The 24,327-nt window shown below is 36.5% G+C and overlaps 1 protein-coding gene across 6 annotated transcripts in view; it reads right to left on the bottom strand.

Annotated features, from left to right (window-relative positions):
- ntng1a (netrin g1a) overlaps nucleotides 1–24,327 on the bottom strand; it is a 183,985-nt gene that overhangs the window by 42,512 nt on the left and 117,146 nt on the right. For all 6 annotated transcript variants that reach the window (XM_028434940.1, XM_028434938.1, XM_028434943.1 and 3 more), the window contains exon 4: nucleotides 11,727–11,899. In XM_028434940.1, coding sequence (XP_028290741.1) covers nucleotides 11,727–11,899 — 173 coding nt within the window. The remainder of the gene's footprint in view (nucleotides 1–11,726; nucleotides 11,900–24,327) is intronic.

Genomic DNA, 24,327 nt, shown 5'->3' with positions numbered 1-24,327 from the left:
GCACTTTGATAGATGCATGTATTTTTTTTTTTTTTTTTTTTTTTTTGAGAATTTAATCAGAATCTAAATATTTATTCTATTTTAAACAAATGCATTAGTGATCTGTGATGGCTTTGCATTTCTTACCTAACTCCTTAAAGTTGATAAAATAATACAATAGCAGTGCAGTAGTTGTGCAAAGAATAAAATCAGCATTGAGTGGTATAAGAAAAGCATCTCAGTGACCCATATACTCTGTGTTTACGTATTGAAGTCAGAGATTTATTCCATTGAGGATTTATTGCCTCCCGTGGGGATTTAGCCGTGCTATTGTAAAACATATTTATCTGTGACAAAAGAAGAAAAGATCAGTCAGAGAATATGAATATGCATATGAGTGTTGGTGCAAATAAGCCTTCGACGGTTCTGAGTGTGTCCTGCCTCTGTGTGAGAGTCGTTATAAAGAAGAACAACCACTGAATTAACTATTGTTGGTGTGCGAGGGAAACTTCTAGAAGGACCGCGTCACACGCAGTTTGCGTTTTTTCATTCAAAAAATACAATTCTTATTATAATGTAATATACAAATATTTTAAGTGCCATAAAACACAGTGACTACAAAATAATTATGAATTCATTTTTCTAAAGTTTTTTTTTTGCTGCTCGAGTCATGTGACTTGGTTCTTTTTCTGTTGCGTAATTCTTCTTCACAATGTAAATGGTGAAGCGATGCTGCCTCCAGCAGTTCATTTATGGCACTGCAGCAAAAATGAAGCAGAAAGATTGTATCATGAATTTACATTAATGTAAAAATGGTGATTTTTAAAGACAAGGTTCAGCCTCACAGAGATTAAAAAAAGTAGATAGGTTGTTACATTTTCTTGATTTTTTTACAGCAGTTTTATGGTGTTTTGGACAAAATGCTGGGATTTGATGGATTTTTGAATGTTTGAGGGAATTTTGAGACCATTTTAGATGGAATTTATGGATTCAGTCACTTCAAAGGTGAGCAGTTTGACAAAATAATTGTTTGTGTGTGCTGTGATGGTTGTGTCTTGTGAATGGTTTACCACCACATTTTACTATAGATTAAAATAATGGAATGAATGAGTGATAAAACACATTTTAAAGCATCTTATGTTGTAAATTAGTGGAATAAAATAATATTTAGTTCCTCCTGAATAGATTTACTTCTATAGTTTTTTTATGATTTCCAGTCATTTCCCTCCTGACGCGAGACCAAACCTGACCTTTGTATTTCAGTTCATGTTCTAATCATAATCATTTCTATCAATTTGTGTATTGTATTGTTGTTTGTCTGTTCCTTTTATTATTCAGTATATTTTTCTCTTATTTTGTGTGTTTTTGGTGTTGTTGGTATTATTCAAATTATTCTGTCATTGGTGTTGCGTGATTGCTTCCTTTGTTGTTTTGTATGTTTCTCTGTTATTTTTGTCTATTATGTAGTGATCTTATGTATTTTTCTCTCTTAATGTGTGTGTTTTTATATTTTGTTGTTGTTTGTTCTTTTTTATTATTCAGTGTATTATTTCTTCTCAAAAGTTGCTCCAATGTGCATGAAACTCTCATATTTTGATAAATCCAAATCGTGCAGTCAGATAGATACCGCCATTACACACATCTGAGCACTTCTCAGCTGAGAAATCCGTGAGGTGCTTAGTGCTCGTGCGTAAAATGGCTGTCCCTCCTCTACCCAGCTCTGATTGGCCAGGGCTAAAGCCCGCCCCCATAGTGTTTGGTATCACCAATTTTTACAGGGTCTCAGCTTTACAACGCTGTGTCAATCATGCTGATTGGTCAAAGCATCGCTGAATAACACCCATGCGTAACGCCACCAAAGAGTGGAACCAAAAACAGCATTACACATGGCACAGCAAAGACCTGATAAAAATGGATATTTGTTTATTTCAAGCCAGATTGCAACATCTAGTGGTCAAACATAAGACTAACAATGATTGGAATCAATTTGACTGACGTATTACAGTTACACACTTGTTTCCAAACTTGTGGAAAACTTTAGAACAGTTGTGGCAAAGTGGGCTTCTGCCTGAACTTTTTTGTACAAAAACGTGTGTATCTTTGGCCTAATGTTTATTATTATCACCAAACTTGCTGTAGTTGGTGTCCATACATTAGTTCAATTATTCCTGCGAACTGGCTACAGATTTCTGTATTTAAAATGTGATTTGGCCGGCTGGCTGGGCCGGTCCAGGTGGGGGTCTTTCGGCGCTCTGGTGGGCTCGGCCAGTGCGCCTCGGCTCCTTGGTGCTTTCTCGGGTGTGTATGTGGGGGACGGTGGCTGCCTCTCGGCTTGGTGTCTTGGGGGCGTCTGGAGGGCTGCTCGGCTGTGGGGGGATTGCCTGGGCTCCCTGGTCCCCATTCTTTCTGCTCGCCTGGCTGCATCATCAGGTTCGGGGCAGGACGGGGTTGGCAGTGGCGTTTCTTGCACATATATTGGTCTACGATGCACTGGCAGGCCTTGGACTGTGGGATAAAACTCGTAGTAGGCTTAACTTTAGACACGTTGATCCCAAATACCTGTTTTAGGTATTACCACTCACTCCTTCCTTCTGTCCACAGCCACCACCATTATACCTAAACCTCACACTTGCCATTAGACTGGCTTGATTACACAACACAATAAGCACAGCTACAACTTCACATCTCACTCTCACTTTAAAATAATCAACTCTTCCGCACCCTTTCTATTTCCCTCCCTGACTTCCTCTTCCTTGTTCCCTTTCACCTCACCCAGGTGTAACACTGCTCTCCCTTTTTATATCCTCCCTTTAATAAAATGTTTCTTACCCTTCCTTAGGGAGGGCTGGTGATGGTCACAATTATGCAATAAATTCATTTATTTAATTGCAATAACAAAACATGCATTGCTGTCTTAAAAAGATTGCACTTCTTGTAGTGTTGACCTTTGACAGCATGTGCAGACAAAGAAGAAAAAAGGAAAAAAAAAAATCTGAACAAAAATTTTAGCCATATAGGTCAGGTAGAAGCTTAGAAAAACATTATTTGTTATGGGTAAACGACGCGTCGGCGCAAATTTTTTGCATTCAACTTTATCAATTGTTACTAATCATTTATGCATTATTGTTTATGTTACACACATTGTGGTTGGCGCAATCTGTATATTTAATTCTATTGTTTCTTTTGTCCCCACCGGTAAGAATCTTAAACTCCGCCTTTGGAATGTGTTTAGGAATACTACAGTTCCGCTCCATGTCCGTGACTCTCACTGCTGTGATTAACGCACATTAATCCACTCACACCAGCTAATCTTAACCTTTTTACAGAGACACAATCACGACCAACAAGGCACAACGGATCTGTTCCTCAGTCGACCAATCATCCACGACCTTGTCTGAAAACATGTGAGGTTACAGCCCATTGATCGGCTATTTCATTTCATTTCATTTGGGTCGGTTGTCATGACAGCTGTGATTGAACTCATTGTGAGAACATGACTGTCACTGAGCAGCAAGGCCACCGCAGCCGCCGCTAGCTTACATAACCTCAGTGTTTATGTCGTTACGTAGAGACGGGTCACGACCTTGGACAGACGCTCTCCTTTCTTTGCCTCAGCCTCGTCTGCCTCTGGATCTTTGTCTCATAAAAGCCACTTAAGGAGATGAGACTGATGTAAACATTAATGTGAAAACAGTCAAAGATTAAACGTTAAAAAAAGTTCAATGTACCATCGCTAACTGTTATCGTATTAACGTTTAGATTTTGTAATAGAATTTAATCAGAATACATAAGATGCACATGTCTATAAATAAAATAAAGTTAGAAATGATTTAGTTGAAAGTTGCAGTTAAACAAGCAAAACCTCGTCAAATACACTTAATAAAGTCATTTATTTATCACCACAAAGTGTGTGGGAACACGAAACATGCCTATAACGAGCTAAAATAATTATTAATTCAAGATTCTGAAAACCTAACAACAATACAATTTTATATGAATATCATTATTTTATATTTATCATTATTCAATATTTTTATGATTAACAAATACAATAATAAAAGTAAAACAGTAGCACATAAAAATGTAGTTAAATTGAAACAAATTTGGATAATATATATTTTTAAAAATCAAGACCACAAAAAAAAAAAAAAACATTTTTTAAACAAACTAAAAAAAAAGGAGTAAAAATGTAGCCTCGCAATTTTTTAAATTAAATGGATAGAACAAGTGGTATCGTGGATGAAGCCTACCTTTTAGGGGTGTAACGATTCGATACACGGATGATAATGGTTAATTTAAAACGATTTGAATAATAATAATGTGTACAGTGTGAGTGAAATACATCCCTGGATACTGGACAGTACAGGTGAGCTTTGATAGAGTGAAAGTGAATCATCTGGAATATTAGTGATGGACATAAACAAGTGATCTACATTTAATGGCCAATTTATTAACATTTTATTTGAATAAAGTCCAACCAACACTTCACTTTAAATAACAGGATGTTAACTTTTCTGCTCTCATTTTCAATAATCATTTTTAGGTTTACTGACTCTTCTGCTTGTTATTTTATACATTAAAATAATACAATATGAACATAAAAAATGATCTGTTCAGGTTAAATAAGCAGTGGTTGAACTTGATAATTTTCATTTTAATATGATGGTTATCATGAGGCTTCTGCAGAGCTAACGCTAACAAGCTAACGTGGCCCAATTTGTAAGAATTTACAAACATTACAGTGATCTTAATATTAAAATGAGTTAGTGTATTTTATAGATGTGTTTTGAGTTTAATGCTAAAGAGATTAATTTATTGATAATCTGACCCTGATCAATCGATGCAGTTGGAGTTAATATAAGGTCAGGAATCCGTGCTCTTGTTGATGTTGTCAGATAAAAACCTGCTGGCCTTGGTCCGACCACGTTGTCCAGGATTAGAATCCCAGCAGGACACAGCAGAACTAATAAAAGAGCCAAATTCTCCTCCCACGCACAGCCTGTTTAAAAGGTCCTGAAGTTTCCAACGTCAGGTGGAGCCAAACATCTTCATTTCCTGCTCGTCCACTGCTTTCATCAATGTTCAACTTTACAGTGAGATGAAGTGCCACGCTTCATTCTACCACTGATCCCTCTTCTTCTGTGGCTCCACTGTGTGTGTGTGTGTCTCTGACAGAGAGCGATGTACACTTCCCCTCTGTCTATTTCTGCCATCCTTTTTCTTTCTGTGTCTCTCTTTGAATCCTGCCCTCCAGGGTTGGGGCCAATTACATTTTTCAATTACAATTACGTTTTTAATTATTAAAGATTAAGATTAAAGATTAAGATTAAATCGGGCTTTCGCCTTTAATTGGCCATGTAATGTTAGTACATTATTGGAATTTGTCTTCTGCACTTAACCCATCCCTGAGGAGCAGTCGGCAGCCATTTTGCGGCGCCTGGGGAGCAGTTCGGGGTTAAGGGACTTGCTCAACATCCCACAGTGACGGCCCCGGTGAGGCTTGAACTGGCAACCCTCCGATTACAAGCCCAGCGTCCTTAACCACTAGGCCACCACTCCCCATGTTCAATTACGATTACAGCAACCGCCATTTTCTTCCAATTACAAATACATTACAAATTATAATTTTTTTCCTCCTGAAAGTCAATTACAACTAGAATATTTGTATTTCCTGAAGAAAATGCCAGTGAGCATGCAGGTGGTGTCTCGCTTCATTGAACACTGCATTAGCATTAGCCTAGCATAAGCATAAGGCTTGATATTTCAAAAATCAATTAACCTATGACTAAAAATGTGGTATTGTGAGCGGCTAGACGGATATACCCAGTGCTTGATTTGTAAATATCGTGTAAATTGACATTTTTTATAGAATTTCCATGGTTATTAGTACCCTCACTATTGTTATCCGTTTTTTGACAAATAATAATAAAATTCCTAAGATTTATGCAATCCCCTTATAATTTGTAACTTTTAAACTTTTTGACTTATTACATACTTTTTTCAACCTTTTCAACTCTTTTCAACCTTATTGCTAACATTCACTTAATGCTAGGTTAATGCTTAGCTAATGCTAGGTTAATGCTAGGCTAATGTTATTTATAGTTGAATGCTAATGCTAGATTAATGCAATTGATAGGTGAATGATAATGCTAGGCTAATGCTATTGATAGGTGAATGATAATGCTTTATTGGTGCAAATGCATTGTTGGTGCTAATGCTAGATTAATGTTAATGCTAGCTATTGTGAGTTAATACTAATGGTAATTAATGCTAATGCTAGCTAATGCTGATGGTAATGTAAATGCTAGCTTATGTTGATGCTCGACAATGCTAATTTATGCTCATGCTAATTTATGCTCATGCTAATTTATGCTATTGCTAGCAAATTATTATGCTAGCTAATGTTAATTTTAGTTAATGTTAATGGTAAGCTAATGCAGTGTGATGTGGGCTAGCACTTGCAACCTCACTTGCACTTTCTTCAGGAAATGCAAATATTGTAGTTACAATTACAAAGTAAATTTTCTGAACTCAGTTACAAATCAATTACGGTTTCAATGGCAACAAATTTTTAAAATTGTATTTATAATTATGGCTATTTACGTAGCTCCTTATCACCTCACATGACTCGATGGGTGTAGAAAAATAGAAGTTGAATCTTAATTACATTTGAATCTTTGACAGATTTCTCTCCACTTTGCTGACATATGCTCACTGGGGTTCATTTTTTTGGGGGGGAACGACATCGGAAAGAATGGAAACTTCTTTATTTTTCTCATTCATGCTCATCTATTCACGTGGGATAACCTTGCATTTCTATAGATTTTTGCAGCGTTATTGCATTATGGATTTTTACTTTCTTCAAGACAAAGTAATGCACTTTACACCCACACTGTTTTTCATCACTTCACAGCTAAAGAGTGTCTGTGTGTGTGTGTGTGTGTGTGTGTGTGTGTGTGTGTGTGTGTGTGTGCATGTGTTGAGGTCTGGATGACTACTCTGTGCGTGTGTGTGTCACCTTTTTTAATAACATCCTGTCAATCTGAGCTCCAGAAATGGCCATTCCAGTAACCCCCCCCACCTCCTCCACATAAGTCTCATAACACACACCCCGCGGGTCGGGGAATAAGTCATCGATGGCCGACAGCCGGCAGTGCTCCAGCTCAGCCAATGAAAACGCAGCAGATGCAATAAGAGGACGAGGCGGGATACGAGCTTGGAATTTAAATTAATGCAAGATTAGTCAAACTTCCAACTCTGATTCTCATCGTCGCGATAAGAGAGAGCAGTGCTGACTGCTGGAGAGGGAATAGAATGTTATTTATCCACCATTTGATTCCCTAGCACGTGCATGCGTGTCGTGTACTTCATACTTCGCTTCATACTTGATGTGTTTGAATATTCCTGGAAACTACAATTTAGGCAAAAGATACAAGATACAAATGATTGAAACAGGCGTTCCTAGTTTTCTGTTCACTCACAGCGACACAATATATATCAGTAGAGCTGGGCGATATATTGAAAATCAAGATATATCTATATCTATATCTATATATATATATATATATATATATATAGAGTTTTCTATTTTGTCAATATAGAAATTTACAATCTATCTATCTATCTATCTATCTATCTATCTATCTATCTATCTATCTATCTATATTTAAATTTGTAGCTTATTTTGCATACAAATATTGGTTTCAGGTGTCGCTCTCTCTGCTTCTCAGAACAGCATGAAAAGCACAGTTTGATGGATTGCTGAGTGTGTCCTAACCCAGAGCTACCACTAAACAAGCCACACTACAGAACTCACTCACACGTGCTGTCCCTGACAGGAGAAAAAACCTATAGTGGAACATATTGTGCAGCTGTTAATAATCGTTTTGTCTATGGCTTTGTCCATTGTGTTTCCAATTATGTTGTCTATCGTGTTGTCTATCATGTTGTATATCGTGTTGTATATTGTGTTGTCTATCATGTTGTCTATTGTGTTGTCTATCATGTTGTCTATTGTGTTGTCTATCGTGTTGTCTATCATGTTGTCTATTGTGTTGTCTAGGGATGTAATGATTCACTCAACTCCCGATACGATTCGATTCACGATACTGGGTTCACGATACGATTCTCTCACGATTTATTTTACAAAATGGGACTAGACAAATTTTTTTATTGGGAAAAAACTGTACTATTTTCATTTTATTTTTCATTGTCAAAAGAATTCCTTGATAAACAATTCAAAACAATGCAATTTAACTAAAAATAAATCTTGAATGAAATAAATAAAGGAATAATACAAATGAAAATGAAGCCTATTAATTTAAATTCTGGTTCTATAATAAACAATGTATTTTGTGCCTTAACAATTGGACTTAAAAAAAAAAAAAAAAACCATGATTACACTGATTTACGTCATATTCGTTTGAACCAGCAGAGGGCGCTGGTAACCCAGTGGTCGGTTGACATGCAGATATCTTGCAGTGAAGAGGAGAAGCTATGCTAGCAGACAGAGCTAATAGAAAAACGTGACTTTTACAGATATTCAAGTAATATTACAGATATTCTTTCGGTGCTAAAGGGGTAAGGAATCATTTATTAACATATTTAAGAGTAGAAGGTGGCCAGAAAGAAAGTATTAGCAGACTCCACCCGCCGCCTACACTTGTGGATAGCGACCTCTGCTGGTTAAAAAAAGTACTGCGATTCAATTTTCAGAAAATCGATATCAACCGTGATACCTATGAATCGATTTTTAACTGCCTTACGATTAATCGTTACATCCCTAGTGTTGTCTATTGTGTTGTCTATCGTGTTGTGTATCGTGTTGTCTATCGTGTCGTCTATCGTGTTGTCTATTGTGTTGTCTATTGTGTTGCCCATCGTGTCGTCTATCGTGTCATCTATCGTTTCGTATATTGTGTCGTCTATGGTGTCATCTATTGTGTCGCCCATCATGTCGTCTATTGTGTTGTCTATCGTTTTGTCCATTATATCACCCATCGTGTCGTCTATCGTGTTGTCTATCGTTTTGGCCATTATATCACCCATCGCGTCGCCCATCGTGTCGTCTACTGTGTCGTCTACTGTGTCGTCTATCGTGTCATCTATCGTGTCGTCATTCGTGTTGCCCATCGTGTCGTCCATCGTGTCGCCCATCGCGTCGTCTATTGTGTCGTTTATCTTTTTTCTATCGTGTCGTCTATCGTGTTGCCCATCGTGTCGTCTATCGTGATCCCTTACGTGTTGTCTATTGTGTTGTTTATTGTGTTGTCTATTGTGTTGTCTATTGTGTTGTCTATCGTGTTGTCTATTGTGTTGTCTACTGTGTTGTCTATCGTGTTGTCTATTGTGTTGTCTACTGTGTTGTCTATCGTGTTGTCTATTGTGTCATCTATCGTTTCGTCCATTATATCGTCTATCGTGTCGCCCATTGTGTCATCTATCGTGTTGCCCATCATGTCGTCCATCATGTCGTCCATCGTGTCGTCTATTGTGTCGTCTATGGTGTCGTATATTGTGTCGTCTATGGTGTCATCTATTGTGTCGCCCATCATGTCGTCTATTGTGTTGTCTATCGTTTTGTCCATTATATCACCCATCGTGCCGTCTATTGTGTCGTCTATCGTGTCGTCTATCGTGTTGTCTATTGTTTTGGCCATTATATCACCCATCGCGTCGCCCATCGTGTCGTCTATCGTGTCGTCTATCGTGTTGCCCATCGTGTCGTCCATCGTGTCGCCCATTGCGTCGTCTATTGTGTCGTTTATCTTTTGTCTAACGTGTCGTCTATCGTGTTGTCCATCTTGTCGTCCATAGTGTAGTCGTTTTGTCCATCGTGTAGTCATTTTGTCCATTATATCTCCCAGTGTGTTGCCTATACCAGTCAATGCGTCGAAGTGTCTGAAGAAGTGTTGCTCCCAGTGGTTGATCAGTGCCTTTCATGGCAGCTCAGTCCCATTGGTGTGTGAATAGGTGAATGAGCTGATTTTGTAAGGCACTTTGGGACTACTTCAGTGTAGGCATAAAAAAGCGCTATATAAATCATGTCCATTTACCATCCATCATGTCGCCCATCGGGGGTGGTATTACTCACACTAAATTGTTTCTGTGGTTCACATGCAAATAACTTTGTTAATAAATAGGAAACAGTCATATAAAGACACGAGCAGAAGAAGATGTATATCATGCAACATTACATCACGATATTAAAACATCCAAAGATTTGTTGTTGACAAGACGAGTGGTTGCATGTAAGACATTGTGTCATCTTTTGTTTTGTCCATTATAATGAAAATTGTATCGTATATCATGTCATCTATTATGTCGTCTATCGTTTTGGTCATTATATCGTGCATCGTGTTGTCCATCGTATCGCGAATTCTATCGTATTGTGAACTCAGTCTATTGTCCACTCTAGTACTCTACACATTCATAGAGATATGCAATTCACATTTTTCTTCACTCGATTTCCACTCCTCTGGGTGAATAACGAAGCCCCTTAAGGTCTGGAAAGTAAAGTAGCTACTTTGGTTTCTCCACGTCTACAAAAATGTATGTTAGGTTAACTGGAAGTGGGTTCAGATGATGAATAAAGAGACCTGAAACTCATGCAAATTTCACAACACACTTAGAACTACACAAACATGGCAGAAAGACGTGTTAAAAGGAGCGTCTCACACACAAACATGGTGCAGCCTCCACATCCTTCAAATAAGGCTTTGAGTTTGATCAAATATCTGATATTCTCAGTGACTTTATATCCAAACACATTTTCACAAACCAGTGGTTCAACACCTGCCATTTACAATCCCAGCTTCACTCCATCAGAGCAGAGGGCCAAACACAGCTTTAAGCACTCACAATGGCCCGAGTGGAACAATCCGGGAACATTTCAGGTGTTATTTACATTACAAGAAAAGATAAACACGACACAGTGTGTGTGTGTGTGTGTGTGTGTATGACATGATTGAACACACGCACGTTCGTCTTGTCTCTGACTTGCCTCCTCACCCTCGTGTCTTTTTGAGTCTCCGTTAATTGCTTCACTTTCCTTTGAAACATCCCAGCGTGATGTCTGGCTGTTAATGTGCTTCTTGTCAGGACTCTCCACCATGACACGCACGCTAACGCTAATTGGGATCCAGCTTTTATCGTGTGTCTCTGTAGGTGCCGTCGCTCTCTCTCGTTGTGCTTTGATGTAATGGATTCAACAACTTCTGCATTATTGTGTCCGCTGTTTACAGTTTTGTCTGTCGGAGGCTTTTGACGTTCTTTGTCGGCTATCGTTTTAATTAGCTAGCCTGATGAAGCTGTTGTTCTTTTGTGTGTTTTTCTCATTTTTGTATGCACTTTTGTTGTCATTTTGTACAATTTTGTAGTCATTTTGTATATTTCTAGAGACATTTATATATATATATATATATTTTTTTTATAGTATTTAGCATTATTCTTCTGCAGTTTTTGTGTTTTGTGTTTTTGGAGTGAGTTTGTGTGTTTTTCTCATTTTTTTTTATGCATTTTTGTCATCATTTTGTACATTATTGTATTGTATTGTATATATATATATATATATATAAAATATATCACTACTAGTACTAGTAACACAGCAGTAGAAGATTTATCTTTACTAGTAGAAAAAAGTTTTTGTCAGTACACTCACGATATCTCACTTGTAGTATTAGTGGACCTAATGCCGTAAGTGTGTCTGTCTGTCTGTCTGTTTTGTCTGTGTGTGTGTGTGTACTCACAGACATTAGCCGTGCCCTTGGGGATAGGCAGGTAGGAGCCAGCGCTCCACGCCCGTCCCTGGTAGTTCCTCTTACAGCGACCACAGTCGGGCCCAGTCGTGTTGTGTTCACATTCACAGATCAGCTTCTCTCTGTCGAACACGCAGCTGTTAGCGTGAAGATTGCACTTACACCTGTCAAAGACAACAAGGGAGGAACATAAAGCTTGTTTTGTTGGTCACTGTGCGTCTCTGGCGGTAGATTTCAATTAAAACAACCTTTATATTCTCTTCCACCCCCAGCCTCTTTTCCGAAAAGCACATACCCATAACAAATAACGTTTCTACACAGCCTACATTTTTTTCAGATTGAAGTAGGGCCCTTAGTGGTTACAGATGATGTGACATTGTGGAAATAGATGATAAATGAGTGACAATTAATCATGTTTTAAATAGAGAAATCTGTAGTCCACCCAAAAAAACCCCAGAGATTTACATTAAATATAAAGCCAATTCTCAGTAGGGAAGGCTACAAAAGCAGAAATAACTGAATTAACAATAGGACAAAGATACACATTTTTGTACAAAAAAAGTCAGACGGAAGCCCACTTTGCCACAACTGTGCCAAAGTTTTCCACAACTTTGGAATCAATTAGTTACAGTTATTATTAGTCTTATGTTTGACTATTAGATGTTGCAATTTGACTTGAAATAAACACATATCCATTTTCATCCAGATTACTGCGGTGCCATGCGTAATGCTATTTTTCATTTCACTCTTTGATGCCGTTACGTATGAATGTTATGCAGCAATGCTTTGACCAATCAGAATGATTTACACTGTGTTGCAAAGCTGAGAGCCTGTAGAAATTGGTGATAACAAACACTATGGGCGTGGGCTTTAGCTCTGGCCAATCAGAGCTGGATAAAGGAGGGACCTGCCATTTTACGTACAAGATTTTTATTGCTTTATTTGACAAACATAGATGAGCATAATTCAGGAAAACCTGAATTTGCTGAGTTGTCGACGTTTCCCTCTTTGAACATAATGTCCTGGTGTGTGTCTTTTGTTCTGAATGTGGGTTAGCTACAGTTTTAGTTTCTATATTTTCTTAGGATTACGGAGAGGTGTAAAATGTTTGACTTCATTCATTCTTTACAACATTTAGACGCGTGAGAGTCACGGAAGCTGGAGCTGCCCCCGCCGGCGGGTCCGTTGGGGCTGAAGCGGTCAAGTGCGCCTAAATCTTTACTCGAGTAATATGCTAAATCAGAGGTAGGCAATTTTATTACAGAGGGCCATATGACCAACATTCATGTCAGCATTTAGAATAATGAGCTATCTGAGCATTAATACAAGAAAGAACAAAGTTTTTATAGTAATTCTGTGTTTTTCTGTATGTATGTTGTTGTCTTGCTCGTTGTGAAGCATTTTCTACATTTCTGTTGTTCTTTTGTGTATTTTTCCTGTAAAATATATGTTTTTTGGAGTCATACTGTGTATTTGTGTGCTGTCATTTTGTGGTATTTTTTTGAGTATTTTTTTTTTGTGTATTTCTGTTGTTGTTTTGCTTGTTTGTGAGTACTGTGGGTTTGTGGAGTCATTTTTCACATTTTTCTTGTCTTTTTGTGTAATTTTGTTGTCATTTTCTAAAATTTTGAATAATTTTCTGAGTCATTTTGTGTATTACTGTTGTCGTTTTGTTCATTTTCGTAGTAGTTTTGTGTGTTTTTGGAGTATTTTCCATGTTTTTATCTTTACAGTATTTTCCTGCAATTTTGTAATTCTTTGTAATTTTTTCATGTATTATTGCTGTTGTTTTGTGTATTTTTCTGTCATTGTGTAAATTTATTTTGGGGGCCCCATAAAATTAGTCCGAGGGCCGCATGTGGCCCCCGGGCCGTCAGTTGCCTATGTCTGTGTTAAGGTTTTACTCAGACAACTTTTTTTTTTACTGTAAACTGCCAGGCTTCTTCAGAGGTGTCTGCTGATTGCTCTTTTTTCTGTCCCATTGGAGGGATGCATCGGAACAAGGTCGCTATCAATAGGCAGGAAACAGCAGGAGGCGCCGAGAGGGAAAATAAGCGGCGGTAAATTGTGAAACAAGCAGCTGGCGGAATAAATCCATCAAAAAGACTGTAGCTCTGCTATAGCTTATAGCTCAGTTAGCCAGAGGGAGGCTATACCTTCTCTGTGACAAATTAATACCAGATGAGATCTCAGACGCATATTTCCATCTCCCTGAAGGTACAGGAAACCAGCTCAGCTAAAACTCCATCTGACAAGAAAGGCTTTTTATCTGTGGCTTGATCACGTTGAGCAGCTATATTTCTGTTAATTCCCTTTATTCTATACGCACCGTGAATGACTAAAACTGGGATGAAGAAATGCAGAACAATTAGCTTACATTTATTTAAAAGACGGCAGTGTAATCTAAACTACAGTATTTGAAGTTTTCTCGACTACTCCTTCTAAATGTGTCTATGAGCTCCATCTGTGTGTGTTTGTGCACGTGTGTGTGTGTGTGTGTGTGTGTGTGTGTGCGTGTGTGTGTGTGTGTGTGCACGTGTTATACAGTTTGAGCCGAGACAATCTGCAAGTTTAGTCCACGCTAAGGAGAATCGTTAGAGAAAAAGGCTACGGCTAAGCTAACGCTCTGTAGCGCTGAAATCAAGACAAGATGGGAACGATGTGCAATACGTTTCATTTTTAATTTATAATTTAAGTTTGAGCGTGCATCGTGCGATCGGAGTTAGTAGGTTAACGGATTCTTTTTCGACAAAATCTAAGTGAGTGACTCTTAAAACACATAATCACAACAAAAATAGACAAACTGACTCCAAAAACACAAATGGTAAATAAAAACAAGTTATATAAATGTATCCAAAAATGCACAAAATGACATAAAACTATAAAATATAAAAATAACAGAAAAACAGACAAAAGAACAAAACACATAAAATGAGAGATACATATACAAAACAACAATACAGGTACACAAAAATGACTCCAAAAACACAAATAACAGAAAGAAAATGCTAAAAAAAAAAAAATATATATAAAAGCAAATATACTAAAAAATGACTCCTGAAACACACAATCATGACAAAATCACACAAACTGACCCCAAAAACACACACAATACAAAAATAAAAATAAAATATTACACAAATGTCAACAAAAACAGGCAAAATGCACAAAATGATAGAAAATTACATAAGGTGTGATTTGTTGATTTATTCATATTATGTACTTTGCTATTGGCAGAGAGGACTATGACTTATTTATTTTATGAAAATGAACGTGTGTCTGGATTTCATTATTTTATATAAAGGACAACTTCAGTGAAGTAGTGAGATGAACAGAGAAAAGCAGATTACAAAAGGTAAAATATTAAATACAGATTGTAAGTTTATTTATTCAGAGACAAAAACATAAAACAATAATAAATCATTGTTTAATTTCTATGTGTCATTATTATTATTTTTTATTCTAACTTCTTTAACACCCGTGTTGAGGAGTAAAAGTGCCCGAGGCTTAAAGAAGGTAACCCAGTGAGGCCTGCAGGCTCAGCTCGTCCAATCAGATCTCTCCGCTGCTCACTGAGCCACAGGGAGCTACAACACCCTCACAAAGAGCTAAGCTCAGAGCATTTTAATAACACCTCTCCTCCTGGGTCACACCTTTGTGTCGGATCACGTCTATCGGCTCCATCAGCCTTTTTTTTTGGGTTTTTTTTTATGTCACTACCTTCACATCTTTCACTTTTTGTTTTTAATTTTCAACTTTACTCCAGTGTGTCCCAGTGATAAATATTCAGGAGGACGGGAAGCCATTGTTTGCATGTGTGTGTGTGTGTGTGTGTGAGTGTGTGTGGTTGCTCTCAAAGCGATATTGCTTCAGGCATTATTGAGTGTGCCAGCCAATGCCTCTGAGCTAAAGGTCCTGATATGTATTCATACAATTACTCACAAGCCCCCCAGCTTAAATTACCAGAAAAAGGAAGGAGGAGGAAATAAAAAAAAAGTGCAACAAAAATGTTGAGGAAGGAAATACATTTTTCCACTTGATAAGAGACCAAAGAACACATAGAATGACAGACACATACAAAACAAAAATATAATAGTTAAAAAATTCACCCTAAAAACACACAAAACATAATAATAACAGACAAAATAATGCTAAATGAAACAAAAGTTATATAAAAGTATCCAAAAAATACACAAAATGACTACAAAAATGCATAAAAACAACATAAAAACACACAAACAAAGCAAAGCAAAATAAGTAATAATGAATAAATACAAATTATTGAATCTAAAAACACGCAAAACACAAAACGAACAAAAAAATATATAATAAATGAAACAAGAAATAAACATATATGTCTCCAAAAACACACACAATGACAGAAAAATATACAAAACTACAAAAAATATACACAAAAATTACTCCTAAAACAATAAAAATACCCAGACTGAACATATGAACACACAAAACACAAAAACTACAGAAAAAAAGAATGCTGAATGAAACAAAAATTATATAAATCACTACAAAAATAAACAAAATTACTGAAAAATGCATAACAATAACAGAAAAACACACTAAAGAACAACAAAAACACAAAAAAATTACAGAAAAATATACAAAATGACATCAAATACACACTAAAATTACTCCTAAAACACATAATCGCAACAAAATTACACAAACTAATTCCAAAAACACTTAAAACACAAAAATTACAGACAAAATAATGCTAAATGAAATAAAACAAACACTATATATATATATATATATATATATATATATATATATATATATATATATAAAAAAACATAAAAACACACAAAATGAGGGAAAAATATACAAAACCACACCAAAGAATACACAGAATAAAAGAACCATAGACAAAACAACATAAACAATAATATACAAATAAACAGTGACTCCAAAAACACAAAAACAACAGAAAAATTAGTGCTAAACAAAACCAAAAAAATTCTATATGTCTCTAAAAACAAAGAATGACAGAAAAATATGGAAAACGACATCAAATATGCACAAAAATGACTCCTAAAACACATAATCGCAACAGAATTACACAAACTGAATCCAAAAACATACAAAAATTACAGACAAAATAATGCTAAATGAAAAAAGATTAACTAAATGTCTCCAAAAAATACACAACAATTACTACAAAAATGCATAAAAATAGCAATAACATAAAAAACACACAAAAGAATACACAGAATGATAGAATCATAGATAAAACAACATTACACAGTGATTCCAAAAATGATAACACAAATAGTGCTAAATTAAACAAAGAAATTGCAGAAAAATATAGAAAACATCAAATATGCACAAAAATCACTCCTAAAACACATAATCAGGTAAAAAATACACAAACTGACCCTAAATACACACTAATAATAAAATAAATAATGCTATGTGAAACAAAAAATGATATAAATGTCCAAAAATACACAAAATGACTACAGAAATGCAGAAAATGAGTACAGAAAAGCACAAAATGACTTGGCATGGCTGGCACACTCAATAATACCTGACAAGGGTTTAAAGTTCTCCTTGAAAGAAGGGGAGACGCTGGTATTTTTTTGTGTCTGCAAATATATGATTTTCCTTTGTTGTGGTGGAGCAAAGGAAGCCGTCGGGGACTCGACTTACCTGCAGCAGTTTGTGTGTGACCTCTGCAGTAATGGGATTGTGATTGACAGTGTGTGCGTCCGCCACATATTGCCAGCAACACACGGCAACGACAACAACGTCAAAAACACCACCAACAACAACAACAACAACACCAACAACAACGTCAAAAACACCAACAACAACAACAACAACAACAACCAGGCAACACAACAAAACAAGCGGCTTCGCAACAGGAAAACACGTCTTTTTCCCTCGTATAATTTCACGCACCAAGGTTGATTTGAGCTGCTCCAGCATTAAAGCCACTAATTAATAGTAATTATCTCTGATCCAAGCCTAAAACCTCCCCGATGCACCACGCTGCTGATCCTGACAAAGTGAGAGTGTTAAACCCAACACGCTCTTTAAGTGGGTTAATGAGTGAAGCAATTACATTTCAATAGAAAATAGTCCAGGTGTTTACACACACACACACACGCACACACACATGCACACACACACACACACACGCACACACACGCACACACGCACACACGCAGGGTCAACCGTTGGGTAATAAACTCTATTTTTAGCACGTGTCTGTGTTCAGTGTTTGTTGTTAATGAGCGACGTCAACACTGGGGGCTGGTCAGGGATCAGCAGCAGGGTCACTGTGTGTACGTGTGTGTGTGTGTGTGGGGGGGGGGGGGGGGGGGGGGGGGGGGGCAGCTGGTTGGGAGGATGCCACTACTACTGCTTCATTATCTGTGGTGTGAAACAAGTGGCAACCAGAAATGGTTTGTCGTCACTTTAAAGCTGCAGGAGACGATGGTGTTTGATCAGATAAAGACAAAGTGTGAACGTCGTGGATCAATACGACAAAGATCATTCCCTTGAAAAATGAAGTTAAAAACAGATGTGAAAGGTTGAAAATGCCGCCGTTTTCATCCCAATCTTACATTGACATTCTCGGAAAGGTTTGGCACATTGCATTGTGGGATGTGGAGTCCAATAAGCTTTTTCACACTCTCGCTCTGATTCAGTTGTTCCGCATTAAGTCAAAAGTCAAGAGGGATAACTGGCCATGGCTGACGGTGTAGGAAGCGAGTCTGACAGAGATTTAGATGATTTTTGCCGTTGGAGTGTTGACTCCTTAAAAGCTTTTTGAGCAAACGTGGCATCAGTCTCCAAAAACCAAGTTAGCTGCTAAAGCTAACGCTACACACACGCTGATAATTCCGTGATGTTTTACCAGTGACCCAGGTTAGAATCACATTTTGTAAACATGAATCGGCTGATCAGTGCTGTTTCACTTAATCAGAAAATACTTTATTAAACACTAAGGAGTTTAATAAAGTATAATATAAGTTTAGTATAAACGGCAAAGAGCGGCGTATTAAAAAAACAACACTAATAATGATGATAATCATACACGTAGAAAAAAGAGCAAGACTAGACAAACAAAATGTGCAAATGAAATGACCTTTTCATCGTGCACTTCCTTCATATTTGTAAATTTAAATAATATAATAGCTTAGATATTCTTATATTTATAAGGTCTACATTATGTCTAGATCAAAAATGAACCTCTCCAGCAGCTTTAATAGTTGATTACATTGAAAGTGAATAAAATCTACACATAACACACTGACTACAGGTTATTTTCCACATTAACTTGTAGCTAGCAGCTTCCATCTAAATTAGCTTGGAACAGAAGAGCCTGTCTGCTAACTTGTTAGCGGCTAATTGTCTGCCCCCTTCCAGCCCTCGGGCTGCAGTGTAGAAAGTGTTAGGAGTGAATTCTCAACACCTCTCCTCCAGGGATGGACCTCCTAATTACCTCCACATACTACATCCAGTCCACTGCACACACTTGAAAACAAGCAACAGGAGGAATCTGAGTCGTCCAATCAGACGGCCATTGTTTTCTGGAATCATTTGTTGGGTGTTCACTTCCCTCAGGGTTTGGGTTTATTATCAGTAGTTGTTTAGTAGTTGGTGGAGGTTAGTATCTATCTATTGAAGCAGGGGAAGGACGTTTTACATAGAACAGTTTGGGTGATACTGTGTGTGCTGTGATAATATCAACACACACACACACACGCACGCACGCACGCACGCACGCACACACACACACACACACACACACACACACACACACACACACACGCACGCACACACACACACACACACACCCAGGCTGTGTTAATGATGTTATGTTAACCTACTACTCATACTAACATACTACTCATCCTAACATACTACTAATACTAACGTACTACTAATACTAACGTACTACTCATACTAACGTACTACTAATACTAACGTACTACTCATACTAACGTACTACTAATACTAACGTACTACTCATACTAACGTACTACTAATACTAACGTACTACTCATACTAACGTACTACTAATACTAACGTACTACTCATACTAACGTACTACTCATACTAACGCACTACTCATACTAACGCACTACTCATACTAACGCACTACTCATACTAACGCACTACTCATACTAACGCACTACTCATACTAACATACTACTCATACTAACGCACTACTCATACTAACGCACTACTCATACTAACGCACTACTCATACTAACGCACTACTCATACTAACGCACTACTCATACTAATGTACTACTCATACTAATGTACTACTCATACTAACGTACTACTCATACTAACATACTACTCATACTAAGTGTGACCTCATAATATGTATATTATACTACATATATGAGTATGTAGTGCATTCACATTAGATAGTATGAATAGATTGAGAATGTGAGAAATACCAGGATGTATATTACAGTTAATGTCGACATTTATTAAGTATGCACGGTGGGCACTAGTCATACTCAACTGTCCCATGATGCATTGGGAGCTGAATGTAAAATGATCCTGGGATCTGTGGTCAGATCAAACTTTAGTTGTACGATACCCACGTTACACCGCGGTGCCAAATTGTAACGGTTCCTACTATACTAGCAATTCCATACAACGGTACTACTGTGGATTACGATCCCACCGGTACCAGCGGTTGCCTCTACTCTCCTCCTGGGTTCTCACTGCACAGTCTAAGCTCACTGCACGCTATTCACTTGAAAACAAACCCACATGGCAACCAAACTCCACAGCGGCTGAATGATTGGCTGTTTGCCTTTTCCTGGTGATGTCTGGAGAAATGATAGGCTGTTTCTGCACACTGGGTCCGCCCGTCTGTTAGCTGATTGGCTGTTCGTGTGTTTCTGTCGTGTTTCTGCCGACTCCTAAAACAAGTATTCTTTTTACAAAATACAATATATATCGATATATGCAATATTGTAGTTTTCTATATTGCCAAAATAGAAAACTCGATACATCTTGAATCTTGATATATCGCCCAGCCCTAATTTCTAAATTATAAAACAGCCTAAATAAACACATAAATGTGTATATGAAGCACATGTGTTTATTTAATATACATACAGTTTATATACAAGTCAACACGTTGCATATTTACTGTTAATTTCATGTTGCTTGTCTTTAAGTTAGACATTAACATTATATTTTCATTATATATTTTATTATAATTTCTCATGACACTCATGTGGTTCTCTGGTATTCACTAATGACTTATTAGACACATTTATTACAGACTTTACATTCTTTAACACTTTTTTTAAAACAGTGTATATTTGTGGAGCTTGTGATTGGCTGATTTTTCATGGTGACTTACGTGGTTCCTTCCGCTGTGGTAAACGTTAAAATCTCAGTTATTAATCTAACGGAACATGTTACTGTGTCACATCCTGATGCTCTATAGGAAGATAAACTCTCTTTCCCATTTCACAACGTATTTACACCAGTTCTTTGCACTGGAACGTCTTCATTCATCATCTCTGTTCTGAGTTGTTTCCAGGTTTGTTGCCGCTGTCGGCACTAATCATGTGAGAACTGCCACTCAGGCCATTTCAGGTGCAGTTCTCGCGAGGCTAGTGACGGCGTTCAGTTTAGTGAGACATATTTTAATTATTGTTACATTAAAATACGGGATATTTACGGGAAAATACTAATAAGGGACGATGTGTTCCACAAATCCTGATTACCTTCTTTTACGGGTGGGGAAAAAGAAAAAAAAAACCTTTACAATACATCACAATTTTATCACGTGATGCGCATTGTTTCTTTGAACTAAGACTCTCACAATGTTTCGAGAAGTTTATGATTCCAACTTTAAAAATTGCGGTAATTGTTGCTATCATATCGCAATGCTTAATAAATCAGAATCGCTATAATCAAATCTTCAGATTCAGAACAGTGAGTCTGTTTCCGTGACTTTCTAGGACAAGCTCTGTCAGCTCTGAATTGCATCTTTGTATATTTGTAGATATTCTACCTCCTAACCTTTTAGCTCACCCCCACCCAACCTGACTCACACTAGGGCTGAAAATGTTGGAGAAGCTAACATTGGTTCTGTTACAGTGGTGTTAGATTTCACAGCGTGCCAGCGTTGGTTGTGTAAGCGAGAAGTGAACGGGGAAACACATAATTTTAATATCGTACCCTTCATATTACCAGCTGGGTTTGAAACAATGGAGAAAATATATATTAACACTTGAGTTTTGTACGTGACGTCTAGGTGTGATGTTTTTATTAGTTTGCCTTCATTTTAAGTTAAATATATTTTTTATTCATTGGTGAAGTCAACACATGAAAAGGTAAATATCTGTCATTGAAATTTAATTAGAGGCAAGAAAAAAGCAACATGTGGCGCTATAAAATATTTTTTCTATACAAATGCAAGAGAAAAAAGGTAAATGAGTGCATCAAGTAATAACCTCCAATTGTGCTATCATAGCTGTTTGATTGTGGTCATATTTATATGAGATGAGTAGAATAAAGTAGAAGGTAGAGGAGAGGCTGTGGAAAAGCAATAAACAATTAATCATAACTTTAAACACACACAGCTCATTGTCTGATGCACAAAAAATAACAGAAAGATACACACACAAGAGCAAAAACACAAAATGAAAACAAAAACCTAGGAAATACAACACAAATACAACAAAAACACACAAAATGAAAACAAAAACACAAAAATTATAACAAAAAACATCAAAAATACTTAAAATATCAAAAACATAAAAAAAAAAAATGACACCAAACACACACCAGAAAACAAAAACACACACACAAAATGACAAAAAAATACACAAAACAGCAGAAGCACATAAAACTACAACTTCAAATACACACAATAAAAACACACAAAATGATAGAAAAATATTATATATATATATATATATATATATATATATATATATATATATATATAATGATCCTGATCATGGTACCATTGTCATTCACACTAACAAGTTTAAATCTCCATTAATATCCATACAGTAGTTCACAATGTATGAACACACGTTTGTTTTAGAAAAATTGTGATAAAATGAGCAATTTGGATCCAATCCAGATTGAACTTGTCGGGGTAATTGAGGAATCAACTCAACATAACTGAGTGAAATTCCATAAGGATCAGTCGTTTACAAACTGAGATATTACTTTTTGAAATTTCACCAATGAGAAGAACTAGATCATTTTTTATTTTTGAAACTGATACAGAATCAATATATTGATCCAGATCTACTCTAAAAGTGAATGTAATCTTCCATGGTCTAAGGTTTATCTTAGGTTAGCATTTTGTCAAAATCCATACAGTACTTCTGACTTAATCCTGCCAAAAGAAAAACAAACAAACAAAAACTGACTTTATAAAATACAAACCGAATACCACGATGTGTTTTTGCCAAAAGTTGCTCACACTATAATTTTTAATGGTTTCGTATTTGTGTGGGTTTATTTTTGTGTTTGTGTACACCTGTTTTAGTCGTGCTCCTGAGTTAAGTTCCTGTTATTGTGATGTTAGGTTTCAGGTCATGAGTTCAAATCCCTTGGGGCTCGTTTCTTTTTCACATTTTCTTCCAGTTTCTGAGTTATTTTCTGGTTACTTTGTTTATGTTTCCCCTGGTTTCTGTGTCTGATATGAATTACTGTCCTTTTTTTCGTAGGACAAGTGAGTCTCTCTCCCTCTGTTCTTTCTCAGGTGAAGCCCATCTTCCTGATTACCGTCACTATTTAAGTATTTAAGTTGTGTTTGAACCCTTGACCTTTGCAGCTGGATCGTCTCGGATTGTTAGTTCTCATGTTCTTGTTCCTAAGGTTTCATTTTATATTTTGTTTTGGTTTTCCCTGGTGGTATTAAAGGCTTGCTTGATTTGGAATTTGCAAGATTTCTAAGAAGACAAAAATACACTGACTCCAGAAAAACACAAAACAAACACAAAAATACACAAACTAAGCAAAAAATACAGAATGATGACAAAAATCTACAAAAATTACTCGTAAAACACACAAAACAAACAGAAATAAACAAAATATGCAAGGAAATCTACAAAATAATACAAAAATCCACAAAATTAATTGAAAACACAATACACAAAATAACTCTCCAAACACACAAAAAATCACAAGAATACACAAAATGACTCCAGAAAAAGACAAAACAAACACAAAAATATACAAAGTAAGCAAAAAATACAAAATCACAACAAAAACACACAAAACAAACACAGAAATACTCAAAATAAGTAAGAAAATATACAATATTTAAACAAAAATCCACAAAATTTATTGAAAACAACCAAACAAAACCACAAAATGACAAAACAATCACAAGAATACACAAAATGACTCCAGAAAAACACAAAAAAACCACAAAATGAGCAAAAAATACAAAATGACTACAAAAATCCACAAAATGACTCTTAAAACACACAAAACAAACACACAAATACACAAAGTGAGCAAGAAATGCATAAAACGGCAACTAAAACAAATAAAAGGACTCGAAAACAACAAAAGAAACACACAAATATAGAAAATCCTCAAATAATATACAAAATAG

The sequence above is a fragment of the Gouania willdenowi genome, chromosome 20 (genome assembly GCF_900634775.1).
Source record: "Gouania willdenowi chromosome 20, fGouWil2.1, whole genome shotgun sequence".
Lineage (NCBI taxonomy): Eukaryota > Metazoa > Chordata > Actinopteri > Blenniiformes > Gobiesocidae > Gouania > Gouania willdenowi.
The sequence above is the reverse complement of the archived record's forward strand: the minus strand, read 5'-3'. Positions and strand labels throughout refer to the sequence as shown.